At 39.7% G+C, this 16040-nt stretch overlaps 1 protein-coding gene across 3 annotated transcripts in view; it reads left to right on the top strand.

Moving 5' to 3' along the window:
- Nucleotides 1-12652, top strand: part of LOC117494872 (killer cell lectin-like receptor subfamily B member 1B allele B) — an 88452-nt gene extending 75800 nt beyond the window's left edge. Inside the window, exons 6-10 of one of the 3 annotated variants that reach the window (XM_034145877.1) lie at nt 1160-1255; nt 1621-1731; nt 1828-1991; nt 2130-2224; nt 2301-3179. In XM_034145877.1, coding sequence (XP_034001768.1) covers nt 1160-1255; nt 1621-1731; nt 1828-1991; nt 2130-2224; nt 2301-2427 — 593 coding nt within the window. In that variant the 3' untranslated portion in view covers nt 2428-3179. Of the gene's footprint in view, nt 1-1159; nt 1256-1620; nt 1732-1827; nt 1992-2129; nt 2225-2300; nt 3180-12254; nt 12419-12556 lie in introns of those variants that run through there. The other 2 variants (XM_034145876.1, XM_034145871.1) reach the window with 2 other exon arrangements.
- The last annotated feature ends 3388 nt before the right edge of the window (nt 12653-16040 follow it).

Below are 16040 nucleotides of genomic sequence, written 5' to 3'. Positions count from 1 at the left end.
GTGCTTTGTCAGTGATCCTAGCACAGTACAATATTGGGAGTGTGCAGTGTGACAAATGTCAACGTTTTGCAGACGGGGCATTCTGGTCTAATAAAAAAATGATGGTCCCACGTACGAAGCTGCACCGTCTTTTCTCCCGTTTGTTTTTGACATATCAAAAAAGAAGTTTCTAATCAAAGTATGCACAAGTCTATAATGTCAAAAAGAAAGAAATGTCCCTGTGAGGGATTCATAAAGTATATCTTCTTCTTCTTCAAATCATTGCTGACTTGTTTTAAGTTACGAAAAAGTACTTATTTTAAGCCAAACCATGACCTTTTACCAGTGTTGAAGAAAGTATTCTGGTCCTTTAGTAAAAGTACTATTACCATACGGTAAAATGATCCATTACAAGTAGAAATACAGCATTGAACATATTACTTGAGTAAAAGTAAGTAAGTATAAAAAGCAAACTCTACTTATACCCGACACAGACAAGTTTAAAATTAAATTAAAAAACACCCACAAATATTGTTCTAATTAAATTAAATAAACGTAAATGTGTGCAGATTACAATTAAGTGTCTTTATAATCTAGTTTGTCTTATCGTCCATCTGTTCATGTTTATAACAACACATTATATATTTAAAATAATAATACATCTGAATTATTAAATAACTATAAATGTAGTGGAGTGAGATATATGATACCTTTGAATTGTAGTTGAGTTAAATCATACAGTGGCATGAAGGGAAAATACTCAAGTAAAGTACAAGTACCTCAAGTGTGCACTTAAGTACAGTATGACTAAATGTATTCAGTTACATTCTACCACTGCCTTTTACTAAACTTTATCAAGTGGTTTTGTTGCTTTTTACGGGGTTTTTATCTGCAACGTTATTAACGTGTTAAAAACTGTGAATGAATCAGACTAAATATGAGGTTCGTTTTTAGGAAATCTCTTGCGAACGGTTATTTTGAGATTGAACTTTTGTGTTGTACTGCAATAATGTTACAGTGACTAATACTCAAGACCTACCGTAACTCTCACTGGAACATTTACCATACTGTATACTGTCCTTGTTGAAAAGTGACACAATATCTGTACTAAGGAGACTGTAACTTTGAAAGGTACCAATCTTCATTTGGACAGTTAATGTGATTAATTTGTGTTGTTTAGACTCAGCAGGACATCGGCGGTTTCAGCACTTGGCTTGTTGTTTGGGGATTCTCTGTGTCATTTTGTTGGGTATCATCATCGGACTCTGCGTCTACCGTAAGTACACAAAACAGGAAGTACATTATCTCACACTTAGACATAAGACAAACCATAAAGAATATTAGCACCGTTTTATTTGTTTATATCATTTGATATCAGTCATGTACATGCCACAGTATAACAGTATAGAAAGTGTTATTATGAGCGTATTCCTCTAACAGAGTGGTGCAATGATGACTTGTTTTTGTAGAACGACATGGAGGTAGCATCACAAGGGGTCCATTGACAATATGGGATTTTTCCAATAATGCATTGTGCTGATTCTTCAATGTTTATCAAGAACATTAAAACACTCAGAGACACAAGCCTTACAGCCCAACACCTTCCTCTGTCTGTGTCTGTCGTGACCTCTGAACTTTCAGGAAACAATGCCGAGCTGTACTCAAGAATCCAGGAGCTGGAGACAAACTGGAAAGAGCACAACGTCAGTCGAGCTCAGTGGAGCATCGATTCCTACTGCGGACAACCTGGCAGTAAGTTCTGAATCCATTAATAAGGTACAATAATAATAATAACATTAATATCACAATGCAGTGATGTTGATTATTGTTTGGACTCTGTTGTTTCAGAGACCAACTGTCAAGCTTGTCAGAAGGGCTGGCAACACACTGAGTCCAGCTGCTATGAGTATAATAACCCTAAACCTCGTAATCAAAAAACCTGGCAAGAAGCTCAAGAAGACTGCAGTGGAAAGAATTCAAATCTGGCTTTTGAACATGATTCAGAGGAAAAGGTAAACCCATTAATATGACGCAATTACGAAAGCAATTGTGTTTTGTGTAGGTTTGAACACAATTTGGGTCTTTAGGTTATTATGTGTTTATTACAGTTTAATGCTTAAATACCTGATAACTCTCTCTCTGTTTTCCAGGAAACAATCAATGAAAACAGCTTTGGATACTGGATTGGTCTGAGAGTTGTAAATAAGAAATGGGAGTGGGTGGATGGAATTGATCTGACTGATAGGTAAGAGACACGTTACTAAACACTTTGAATAATGAAATCTATCAGTCTTTATCTAAACATCATGTTCTCTCCTCAGCTCCTGGATAGCAGCTCCTGTTGAAGGTCACTGTGCAGTGTTTTACAACGGCAGAGACATATGGTCATCAGTGAGCTGTGATAAACGCAAACAATGGATCTGCCAGAAGAAGGCTCTCTCTGTTTAAACAAAGCAGTCATACTAAGAAGTTTACTGGAAACTCTTTGAAAAGAAGATGAATTACTTGTGAATAAAAACAATTTCCAAACAAAAATATAAAGCAAAAAAAGGATAAAAAACAGTAATTCCAGAAACGTTTCACAAACTCGATACAAACAATAAAACACAAAAGTTAACTCATAATGTGGATTATTTTAAAATTGAAGTACTTTAGCTAGTTAAATTAATGCAAATATGTATTTCTTTAACATTTGTATGGTGTTTTTATTAGATATGGATGGTTAAAATAGTTATACTGTTTTGTGTGAATAATGTTATTCTATTGTGTTAGAGATGCAACGCTTAAACTCTAGAGATTATTGCAAAGATTATGGACCATTTTATTTGATTGCTTCTACTGGCCAACAGAGGGCGCTGCATCACTTGTTCTCAATACAATGTTCCAGAGTCTGTTTAATGACTATTTTTCAAGATCCAAGATTCAAAGGTTTATTGTCATGACATTTAGAAACTACGGTGTAATTATGTAATGTTTGAAAAAATGTGATCGCAGACATAAGAAATAAATATACAAAACAACAACAAAAATAAAAATAGTGCAAGCTCAGGTGTTTAATAGTCTTATGGCCAGTGGGATGAAACTGTCCCTGATACTATTCTGATGATGCACACTTTATGGATGATTTCTATCTATCTGTATTTTTGAGCAATGTCTTGTTTTACTCTGTTGTCTCCAGTGAATAAATGTGCTGCCACACATTGTGGTTTTTGTCTTTTCCTTGAAAACATCAGTGCTTTAATCAAGTCTGGAGAAACAATCTTATTCATGGTGCGACCATTTGGATGGAAATAAGATAGAAGGAGATCAGGCCTCAATATTCAGTCATTAGACCTTTCTCATTTCTAATTTCCCCTCCTCGACTCCTATCCTCGCGTCTTAGTCCCGCCCACAGGAGATACTAGCAGAGGAGCCTGTGACCTATGTTTTTCATTGACATATCTACACTGTAGCTAATGGGCATATGACATAAAGCCTTGAAACATGAAACTTAAAATTATCAAAACTGTATTGTCTCACTGAAACAGCCCTAAAGAAACCCAATTCCTTACAAAGTACTTTATATTCTAACAAGAAACCAAATTCCTTAATAATATGAGTTTTCTTGGTTCATCAATGCACATTTTTGGTAGGAATAAGCCTTCTTTATTCATGTATACTACGTTGAAAAAACACTTTTAAATCTAGAGTAGTTTGAAACCTTTGAACACCTCATCCTATTTCAGTTTAACTTCAATTAATATTTCTTTGACTCTTAAAAAGATTAAAACTGATGGTCATTTGTTGGGTATTTTAATTTGTATTTAGCGACTGGAGATATATCATCAGGAACACATCTATTTAAAACCAGTGAGGAAACTGCGAAGGGAGATAGTTATCTGTTGAGAGTTTCCCGTATCATGTCGTTTCCCTTTTTAAACGGCATGATACAATACCTGAAACACAATCTCATCATTTTGAAGCTGCCCATTTTAATGCACTTTGAGGAAAAAACTGTGAATTTTTGCAAGAAATCAATCATCGTAAGGCAATTATTTTGCTATATCAAACAATGAAAACAGCCTTTAAAAGTCCTTCTCATTTATTCACTAAAAGCCCTGTGCATTTCCTTTGACCTTTCAGCAAAGAGAGGGGAGGAAACTGTGTACGGTGAGGTGAAGGTGCAGAACGAAACAAAGAACAAGGGTAAGTTGTATTAAAAAAATCATTCAGGTATTACTGCAACTGGGAGTGCTACTGCTACCACTACTACCACTACTACACTACTTTACCATTATAACTATCATTAAAACAAGTTCACAGGAACTACTAAAGTTTATATCTGTAGGTGCTTTGTCAGTGATCCTAGCACTCTAACAAAGCCGTACAATATTGGGAGTGTGCAGTGTGACAAATGTCAACGTCTTGCAGACAGGGCATCCTGGTCTTATTAAAAAATGATGGTGGAAAGCTCCACTGTCTTTTCTCCCGTTTGTTTTTGACATATCTAAAATAGTTTATGATCGTAGTACGCACAAGTCTTTATGTCAATTCAGTGACTTGAAGTTACAAAAGAGTACTTTTTACAAGAGTATTCTGGTCCTTCAGTAAAACTACTGATACCATGCGGTAAAATGATCCTTTACAAGTAGAAGTACAGCATTGAAAATATTACTTGAGTAAAAGTAAGTAAGTATACAAAGCAAACTGTACTTAAAGTAATCATTGTACACGACACAGAAAAGTTAGAAATGAAAGAAAAAACACCCAAAAAACGGTTCTAATCAAATTAAATAAACTTAAATGTGTGCAGATGCCAATTAAGTTTCTTTATTATCTAGTTTGTCTTATCGTCCATCTGTTCATGTTTATAACAAAACATTATATTTTGAAAATAATAATACATCTGAATTATTAAATAACTATAAATGTAGTGGAGTGAGATATATGATACCTTTGAATTGTAGTTGAGTTAAATCATACAGTGGCATGAAAAGAAAATACTCAAGTAAAGTACAAGTACCTCAAATTTGCACTTAAGTACAGTATGATTAAATGTATTCAGTTACATTCTACCACTGCCTTTTACTAAACTTTATCAAGTGGTTTTGTTGCTTTTTGGGGGGTTTATCTGCAACGTTATTAACGTGTTAAAAACTGTGAATGAATCAGACTAATTATGAGGTTCGTTTTTAGGAAATCTCTTCCGAACGGTTATTTAGAGATTGAACTTTTGTGGTGTACTGCAATAATGTTACAGTGACTAATACTCAAGACCTACCGTAACTCTCACTGGAACACTTTTAGCAAAGTACATAAAGCAGTTTCTCAAAACACAATGGGTTCACAACTCTTTAAGTCGGCCCTTTAACAAAAGTCAGGTGCCTGTTTAAATATTTGAACAATCTTTCGCTGTCCATATCACTCCTTTTGTTTATTTAGGCCATTTCTCATACAATGTAAGTGATAGGGGACCAAATGTACTCCTTTGTTCTGAACTGTATTCCAAAGTTTGACTGACTAACATAAGGTTCAAGCATCTGAGTTAGTCAAATCAACTTGGTATCCTTTCCTGTCTTTTACCTTTTACTCATAAAAAAAAAAGATCCATCTGCATTTACCATACTGTATACTGTCCTAGTTGAAAAGTGTCACAATATCTGTACTAAAGAGACTGTAACTTTGAAAGGTACCAATCTTCATTTGGACAGTTAATGTGATTAATTTGTGTTGTTTAGACTCAGCAGGACATCGGCGGTTTCAGCACTTGGCTTGTTGTTTGGGGATTCTTTGTGTCATTCTGCTGGGTGGCATCATCGGAGTCTGCGTCTACCGTAAGTACACAAAACAGGAAGTGCATTATCTCACACTTAGACATAAGACAACCCTTAAAGAATAGTAGCAGCTGTTTTATCTGTTTATACCATTTGATATCAGTAATGTACATGCCACAGTATAACGGTGTAGAAAGTATTATTATGAGCGTCTTACAGAGTGGTGCAATGATGACGTATTTTTGAAGGCCAACATGGAGGTAGCATCCATTAATGCATTGTGCTTGTTTTCCCAAATGAAGCAAAATTATCAATCAAGAAGCCATTCATGTGGATGAATACATTCATTTGTTTGAGACTTTCCTATACTGTCACCATTACCTGCAGGCACCATTAGTGGGAAATACAGACAAGTATGCATACAAATAATTAAAAGATGAGTCAAGTCATATTCTATATTTCTCTTATTCTTAACAAATCACATGATCAGACCCAAACGACAATGAATGTCAATCTATTAACAAATGTCATGTGTCTTTCATGTTACTGAGTCTCTGTGAAGTTCTGAGTTTATCCCACACTCACTACCCACCAGCGCTTGCTATTTCACAAAATGTGTGGCTTGAAGACTTCCCCATTTCACTCCTCTCTTAGTAATGTTGACATCATAATATCAAATAATCCTAGGAAATTTTGGAAAGCCATAAAATCGCTATCCACCGGTGAGATCCGAAATGAGCTACCTCCGTGCATTACCACAGCATCTGGCTCTATATCGGACAGGGCTACTATGTTAAATTGTTTTAATGAGCATTTTGTGTCCTGCGGTTCTATGTTTGATTCTGTGACTAACTCTGCTTTTGTGAACACCACAGTCGGTGACTCTGAACAATGTGGTCTGGAAAACACTTTCAGTTTTACTCCTTTTACTGTTGATGTTGTTCGTGAAGCTTTAACCAAGTTAGATCCTAAGAAACCGGCCGGCCCGGACAACGTAGAACCTTTCTTTTTAAAGATAGCTGCAGATTTTATTGCTCCACCTCTCACTACTCTTTTTAACCTCTCCCTCAGCACAAACACAATTCCAAAACTGTGGAAGTCAGCGTATGTCCTGCCTTTGCTGAAAGGAGGGGAGGCAACTGTTTTAAATAACTATAGGCCCATCTCTAAATTGTCAGTTCTGGCTAAGGTTCTTGAACGCCTAGTGAGTGAACAGGTAAAGGTGTTTTTATGTACAAATGACATCCTGTCAAAACATCAGTCAGGCTTCAGAAAGCAACATAGCACCATCACTGCCACAATGAAAGTGGTGAATGACATTACAAGTATTTTAGATAATAAGCAGAGCTGTGCAGCTCTATTTATTGACCTTTCCAAAGCGTTTGATACCGTCGATCATCACATCTTAAAGCAAAGGCTACTCAGTATTGGCTTATCCAGCCATGCAGTGGGGTGGTTTGTGAACTACCTCTCTGAAAGGTCCCAATGTGTTCACTTTGATGGGCTGTCTTCTGAGTGGTTGAACATTGCTAATGGTGTTCCTCAAGGTTCTGTTTTAGGTCCACTTTTATTCTCCATCTACATCAATAGTTTAGGTGAAAATGTGGATGAAGCTACTTTGCATTTTTATGCGGATGACACCGTGATGTACTGTGCAGGTCCCTCCATTAAGGAGGCTGTTGTTAAATTACAGGCTGTTTTTAACATTATTCAGACTCAGCTCTCTGAACTAAAGCTTCTTTTAAATGTTGAGAAAACCAAGGTAATGCTCTTTTCTAAAGCTAAAAAGACTCCAGAGACTGCTTTGGATATTGTGACTATGCAAGGACAAGTACTCCAAGTGGTTAGCTATTATAAATACCTTGGTATCTGGCTTGATGATTGTCTTACTTTTAAACTTCACGTCACTAATCTGCTTAAAAAGCTGAGGGTTAGATTAGGTTTCTTTTTCAGAAACAAGTCGTGTTTCTCTTTTGAAGCCAGGAAAAGGCTAGTCACTGTGACCTTTTTACCTGTGCTGGACTATGGTGATTTGATCTACATGAATGCACCTGCCCATTGCCTGGAAAGGTTAGATGCCGCCTATCACAGTGCTCTGAGATTTGTTACTAACTGTAAAGCACTTACTCATCACTGTACCCTGTATGCCAAGGCAGGTCTGCTTTCACTTACTGGTCGGAGGCTCAGTCATTGGTACATGTTCATCTACAAAGCCATGCTGGGTAAACTACCTTCTTATATCTGCTCCTTGATCTCACGGAGAGTGGCAAGTAGCTATTGCCTGAGATCACAGGATGTGTTTTTATTACATGTGCAAAGTGCTAGGACTGTTTTAGGTGCTAAAGCTTTTATGTGCGCTGCTCCTCTAGCTTGGAACACTATGCAAAAAATATTGAAACTCAGCATTTTGATTCCCTTGCATCATTTTAAAGCACGACTGGATGAAATATTATTGGATACCTGTAAATGTAAATAGATGCTAATGTATACTCCTGTAATTATGTTGTGATGTCCTTTTTGTTTTCTGTTTGTTTTTATATGTGTAACTCAATGTACCGCAGGTCTCCCTTGTAAAAGAGATCGTTGATCTCAATGGGATTTTTAACCTGGATAAATAAAGGCTACAAACAAACAAACAATCAAACCATAGTGACAAGCAGTTTCAGGCAATGTGAAATATAAATGAGAATTTGAGAAGTCAGAACACTTTGAGACAGATTGAGACATTTTTTGTTTGAGTCTAAAGACCGGAAAACTTAACGTGAGACTGACAGGAAAAAGCTTCCAAAAGAGGCAAATTGACAAAAAAACAAATTGCAATATTATCTTGATTATAAAAGAAGCTAATTTCTCATTTTGCAGTTGCTACATTAATTCATGAGAGTGATCCAAGCCAGTCAAAAGAAGTCTCAACTCTACGGGCAAACAACACAAAACTCAGCTTAGAAAATGCAAACTTGACGAGGGACAACAAGAATCTGGCGGACCAGTTGGGCAACCTGACACAAGCCTATAATGTCTCAGAGAGCAACAACAAAAACCTGTCTGCAGGAGTCCAGGAGCTGAACACACGAAACCAGGAGCTGGAGACTGAGAAGAAGAACTTGAAACAGCAAATACAAGACATGGAGACAAACTGGAATGAGCTCAACGTCAACGATCGCATCGTCTTCGTGCTCCTCTCCAACTTTGCCCATTTTCGTATTTTGTACATATTTCTTTTACTTTTGCCGTTTTACTTTTAACATGGTTCGCAACATGCTAGCCGACCGCACCTACTCTGCCATACAATATAGCAGAGAGGAACTTTTCCAATTGCGAAACTTCGTGGACAATATTAACCCTCCGACAGACAATGGAGATTCACCATGGCTACCTGTTGCTGTTCTACCTGAGAGACGCAAGAAGAAGACAAAGCGGGGATGCCGGGCCGGGTTGCTGGTCAAACTGAGAAAACGTGAGAATCGGCCCCCTCTTCCGAGTATTCTTCTGGCTAATGTTCAATCCTTTGAAAATAAGCTAGATGAACTCAGAAGCCGGATTGCTTTTCAACGGGACATTAAGAACTGTAACGTGTTAATTCTCACTGAGACTTGGCTCAACCCCGCTATCCCGGACTCCGCTATTGTCCCTGACGGATTCTCTATTTTTCGTCAGGACCGGACTGCAAACTCGGGGAAAAGTAAGGGAGGCGGTGTGTGTGTAATGACTAACAACAACTGGTGCTCAGATGTGAAGATTATTTCATCGGACTGTTCCGCACAGCTAGAGCACCTCATGATCTCATGTCGGGCCTTCCATCTGCCGAGGGAATTCACATCTGTTGTGATAACAGCAGTGTATATCCCGCCGCAGCCACTCGCCGACAACAACACGGCACTCGATCAGCTGTTTGGGTTTATTGATAAAACCGAGACTTCACGGCCAGATGCGCCGTTCGTTGTGGCCGGAGATTTCAACACCGCCAACATGAAGAAGGTTTTGCCAAAATATTACCAACACATCAACTTCCCGACGCGCGGGGGAAACATACTGGACCATGTTTATTCCCCTTTCCGGAATGGATATAAGGCTCTCCCTCGCCCTCCCTTCGGCAAATCAGACCATATCTCACTACTGTTGTTGCCTGCTTACAAGCAGAAACTTAAAAGGGACAGACCGATAACAAGGACAGTACAACGATGGAGCGAGGAGTCAGATTCAGCACTGCAGGATTGCTTTGCATCCACGGATTGGAGTGTGTTTGAGGACAATAACATCAACACACACACGGACACTGTCATCTGCTACATTGGGAAATGCATCGATGACGTGGTACCGAAGGTTTCTGTACGGACATTCCCAAATCAAAAGCCCTGGGTAAACGGTGAGGTGCGCGGCAAACTGAAAGCGCGCACTCTCGCGCACACAGCGGGAGATTTGGAGGAGTACAGGAAGTCTAGGTATGATCTCCGGAGAGCAATAAAAAATGCAAAGAGACAGTACAAAGAGAAGGTGGAATCTGACTTCAAAGGCTGTAACACTAGGAATATGTGGGCGGGACTAAGGACAATGACTGACTACAAAGGAGCAGCGGGGGGTGCTGCGGGAGTGTCTGCGTGCGCATCTCTCCCAGATGAGCTAAACAGTTTTTTTGCACGCTTTGAGAGCAGCCAGGCTGTGGAGGTACAGAGGGACCAGGAGCTACATTGCCCTTTTGTTTTAAATAGGGCAGATGTGTGTAAATCCTTTAAAAGGGTTAACCCACACAAGGCTCCTGGACCTGATGGCATCCCTGGCCGTGTTCTCAGGGTGTGTGCAGTTCAGCTGGCAGAGGTGTTCACAGACATCTTCAACAGGTCCCTGCTGCAGTCTGTAGTCCCCACATGTCTTAAACACTCCACCATCATTCCTGTCCCCAAAAAGACAATCATCACCTGCCCCAACGACTACCGCCCAGTAGCACTCACCTCCATCATAATGAAGTGCTTTGAGCAGTTAGTCAAATTATTCATCACCTCCTCCCTCCCTGAATCTCTGGACCCCCTGCAGTTTGCCTACAGAGCAAACAGGTCCACAGACGACGCCATAGCCCTCACCCTCCACACTGCCCTCTCACACCTGGACCCGAAGAAGAGGAACACATATGTGAGAATGCTGTTCATTGACTACAGTTCAGCATTCAACACCATTGTGCCCTCCAAGCTGGCCATCAAGCTCAGAGACCTCGGACTCAACAGCGCCCTCTGCGACTGGATCCTGAACTTCCTGACGGGCAGACCCCAGGCAGTGCGGGTGGGAAATATCACATCCTCCACCCTGATTCTCAACACCGGTGCCCCTCAAGGCTGCGTGCTCAGCCCTCTCCTCTACTCCCTGTTCACCCACGACTGCGTGGCCACACACAGCTCCAACACCATCGTGAAGTTTGCTGATGACACGACCGTCATCGGCCAGATCACAGACGATGACGAGACGGCGTACAGAGAGGAGGTCGAAAACCTGACATCTTGGTGCCAGGAGAACAACCTCCATCTCAACATCAGCAAAACAAAGGAGCTGATTGTGGACTACAGGAAGCAGCAGGGAGAGGGACACGCCCCCATCGCCATCAATGGGACTACGGTGGAGAGAGTCAAAAGCTTCAGGTTCCTTGGGGTCCACATCACTGAGGACCTGACATGGTCTCTTCACACCACCACCATCACTAAGAAAGCTCGACAGCGGCTCTTCTTCCTCCGCAGGTTGAGGAGGTTCAAAATGGATTCCAGGATACTCTGCAACTTCTACAGGTGCACGATAGAGAGTATCCTCACTGGCAGCATGACGGCCTGGTACGGCAGCTGCACCGACCTCGATCGTAAGGCTTTACAGAGGGTGGTGAAAACTGCACAGCACATCACCAGGACGGAGCTGCCATCCATGGAGGACCTTTACTCCCAGCGGCTCAGGAAGAAATCACTACGGATTATCAAAGACCACCATCACCCCAGCCACAAACTGTTCTTTCTGTTGCCGTCTGGCAGACGTTACCGCAGCATCCGGGCAAGGACAAGAAGATTCGGAGACAGTTTCTTCCCGCGGGCAGTGAGACTGTTAAAAAATTGAACTGTTGAAACAACTTCAAACATTCAACTGCTACTCAGTAGTATGTATCTAATACCTAATATATATATATCATTCCAATAACTTGTATATAGACTCATACTGCACTATTCCACATCATAACTTTATTTCATTTTTATAACTATTATTATTTTTGTATTGCTCTTGCTCTTATTGTTATTATGTTATGTTATTATGTTGCATTGTTGGAGAAGCCTGTGACATAAGATTTTCAACTGCATAATTACTCTGTAGCTATGTCAGATTGACAATAAAGAACCTTGAACCTTGAACCTTGAACGTCAGTCGAGCTCAGTGGAGCATCGATTCCTACTGCTTAGGAAATACCAGTATGTTCAGATCCTCTATATTAGGTCATTATTACAATATTTTCAAAAGGCAGGCATGATGTTGATTGTTTGGACTCTGTTGTTTCAGATGATAAGTGTCAACCTTGTCAGAAGGGCTGGCTTCTCACTGCGCCCAGCTGCTATGCGTATAATAACCCTGAGCGTCCTAATAAAAAAACCTGGGAAGAAGCTCAAGAAGACTGCAGTGGAAAGAATTCAGATTTGGCTGTTGCACATGATCCAGAGGAAAGGGTAAACCCTATTAATATGACGCAATTATGAAAGTAATTGTGTTTTGTGTAGGTTTGAACACACTTTGGGTCTTTAGGTCATTATGTGCTTATTTACTTATAAGGTGTAAATACCTGATATCTGTTTCTCTGTTGTCAGATCGTCATCATCGAGGAATACAGCCCAGGTAGTTTGTTTGTAGCCTTTATTTATCCAGGTTAAAAAATCCCATTGAGATCAACGATCTCTTTTACAAGGGAGACCTGCGGCACATTTAGTTACACATATAAAAACAAACAGAAAACAAAAGGACATCACAACATAATTACAGGGGTATACATTAGCAACCTATTTACAGTTTACAGTTCAAGAACTAACGGATACTGGATTGGTCTGAGAGTTGAAGATGGGAAATGGAAGTAGGTGGATGGAACTGATAGGTAAGAGATTCATTACTAAACACTTTGAGTAATAACATCTATCAGCCTTTTTATAAACAACATGTTCTCTCCTCAGCCCCTGGATAGTAGCTCGTGTTGAGGGTCGCTGTGCAATCTCTGCCGTGAGTGAAAACTACTGGATACCAGTGAGCTGTGAAGAGAAACTACGATGGATCTGCGAGAAGAAGGCTTTATCTCTCTCTGTTTAAACAGGGCAGTCATACTCAGAGGGTTACTGGTAAATCTTTGAATTAAGAAAATTAAATACATTTACAGGCCTTTAAATGTCAAACTATGGATTATCCTACTTTAAAATTAAAAACAAATTCCAAACATTTAAAGAGATGTTACCTTGTCAAACGAAAAAAGAAAAAAATAACTTTAATTACATAAACTTAATACACACAATAATACACGAAAGTTAACTAAAGATCAATGTAGCTTTAGTTTGACTTTAGTTTGGCTTGTGAGTTTCTATAGGGCTTGCAAAATAAATGCAATTTTTTATTTCCTTGACATATTCATGTTGTTTTTATCAGTCTGGATGGTTAAACTTGTTTGTATTAGAGATGCAATGCTTAAACTCTGCAGATTAGTGCAAGGACTCTGCTATTTTATTTTATTGCTTCTAACGGCCAACAGAGGGCGCTGCATCACTTTGTTTATTTGCCCAGATGACGGATCATTTTATCTATCTGTATTTCTATCTATAAGCAATGTCATGTTTTACTCTGTAAACTCTGTGCTGCCACACATTGTTGTTTTGTCTTTTTCTTGAGAACATCAGTACGCTTTAATCAAGTCAGGGGAAACAATCTTATTCATGGTGCGAAGACCATGTTGATGTAAATAAGATAGAAAGAGATCAGAGGCCTGTCCTACGAAGTCGGTTCAACCTAACCTGGATATGTTTGAGTTAGCCGGTTGGCCCAATCCAAAACATACGCGCTCTCGCTAAGCTGTACTACGACGCTGGTTATCAAGTGGATCGCTCAAGCCAGCCGTGTCCTATCTAGTTAGGTGCGCGTTCACATGAAAGGGGTGGTATTTGGAGCATTCGACCAATCACAAACATGGACAAGCGTACTGACAGCGCAGCGTCATACTTCCTGAATGAAAAGTGAACTTTAATATTAGTCAAATATGAAGAAGTTAAACTTTAAACATCCATGACTTAAACACTTTATCCAGGATCAAAGCCACATAGCTGCACCTGCAAGGTGAATACAGCTGGTAAAAGATAAAGCGTTTGAATGCGTACATTAACAGGTTTATGATATCACTGCCCCGTCCAAGAGACGAGTGGATCTGACTTTAATTACATTTGACTCGAGTGTTTCGTCAACTTAATGTGTTGCTTAAAATAATACTTCTGCATACAGATATTTAAGTAAGCTTTCTTAACGCTAATGTTATAATAGTCAGATTGCTCTGAAGATGCACGGCACGGCTGGATGAAATGTTATTAGATACCTGTCATTGTGAATAGGTTGCTAATTTATACCCCTGTAATTATGTTGTGATGTCCTTTTCGTTTTCTGTTGTTTTTATGTGTAACCAATGTACTGCAGGTCTCCCTTGAAAAAGAGATCGTTGATCTCGATGGGATTTTTCACCTGGTTAAATAAAGGCTACAAACAAACAAACAGATGGGAGGTGATATTCTATTAATTTTCACGTTCACACAGTCGGTGATTTTGGCCGGCCGTCTTGCAACGGCAGTTTAAAGGGGACCTATCATGCAAAATGCACTTTTGTACGTCTTTTATACATGAATATGTGTCCCCGGTGTTCCAGGGAACTCACCAAGTGTCAGAAAACACAACCCTCTCTATTTTCCTCCATACCCAAATCTCTAAAAACGGGGCTGCAACGGATCTGATAAAAACTGATCCAGATTTGAACATTCCTCTGGCGTCAGGACGGCGGAGCTGACCTATCAGGGGAATGAGAGGTTGCCGTGGCATGGTAACAGCATGGTAACACGACGCTCGTAACTCGGCCCCCTCCTTTGCAGGGGGGCGTGGTCAGCTGCAGCGCATGCAAAGACAGGGTGGAGGAGAGCAAAATAGAGTGAAATGAGGCATGGCTAAAATGCATGATCTGTTTGATATTTTGAAAAAGAAAACGTATAAATATACCTTATATAGGTATGGCCCTACAATATATTATTCAAATATAGCATGATAGGTCCACTTTAACTAACGTTCAAATTACTCTTTTTGATTATAATACTGATGAACGTTCAAAACAAAGCACTTTGGCAAGTTACCACATACGTTTTAAAATGCTTAATAAGCACCGTAACTTTCATGATATCATTTCTCGGGCTGAAGTCGAATAGTCCATTTAGCTTAGGAACCTTCCTAACGGAGTGAAATTACCCGGAAGTCCCTCAGTGGCAGCCATGATAAGTGCCGTTCAAATTCTCTAGAGCAGGGGTCACCAACCTTTTTTAGGATGAGGGCTACTTTTTAAAAATAAAACAAGTCGGGGGCTACTTTTACTCCTCTTTTTTTTTTTTTTTTTGCAGTGTATATATTTAGCACATTTTAACATTATGATATGCTGACCTTTAACCTTTGTGTGCTGTTTGGGTCTGTGGGACCCGTTTTCAGCGTTTACTAAAAGAACATGTATGCAATTTAATTATTTTAACCTGCTTTATTTGGGGGTGGACGGGCCTTACCTCCTCTAGGGGGGTCCTCACCTCCTCTAGGGGGGTCCGGGGGCATGCACCCCGGGGAAGATTATTTTTAATGTTGAAGTGAAATGCATCAATCTGGAGCACTTTGAGCACAACATGAATTGATGGAAACAGCTCTCAACACTCAGATGAAAGAGAGCTGTATACTTTTCAATAATCCAAACATCTTTAGAATATGATCACAACCAATAACAAATCATTTAAACTGGTTTATTCTTATCTTATGTTTCCTAGTTAGCATTCTTTCTTTTTATTTATGCTTATTTTACTAATCACTCCCCTTTCAAACTGTTTTTTGTTTTTTTTACTATCCTATACACATTGGAATGATTTCTTACTTTATCTATATTAAATAGATAAAGGTATGCTCTCTCGCTCTCTCTCTCTCCCCCTCTCCCCTCCCTCCCTCCCTCCCTCCCTCCCTAGCTCTCTCGCTCTCTCTCTCTCTCTCTCTCTCTCTCTCTCTCTCTCTCTCTCTCTCTCTCTCTCTCTCTCT

Source organism: Trematomus bernacchii, unplaced genomic scaffold, assembly GCF_902827165.1.
Source record: "Trematomus bernacchii unplaced genomic scaffold, fTreBer1.1, whole genome shotgun sequence".
Classification (NCBI taxonomy): Eukaryota; Metazoa; Chordata; class Actinopteri; order Perciformes; family Nototheniidae; genus Trematomus; species Trematomus bernacchii.
This window is presented reverse-complemented; position numbering and strand designations above follow the sequence as displayed.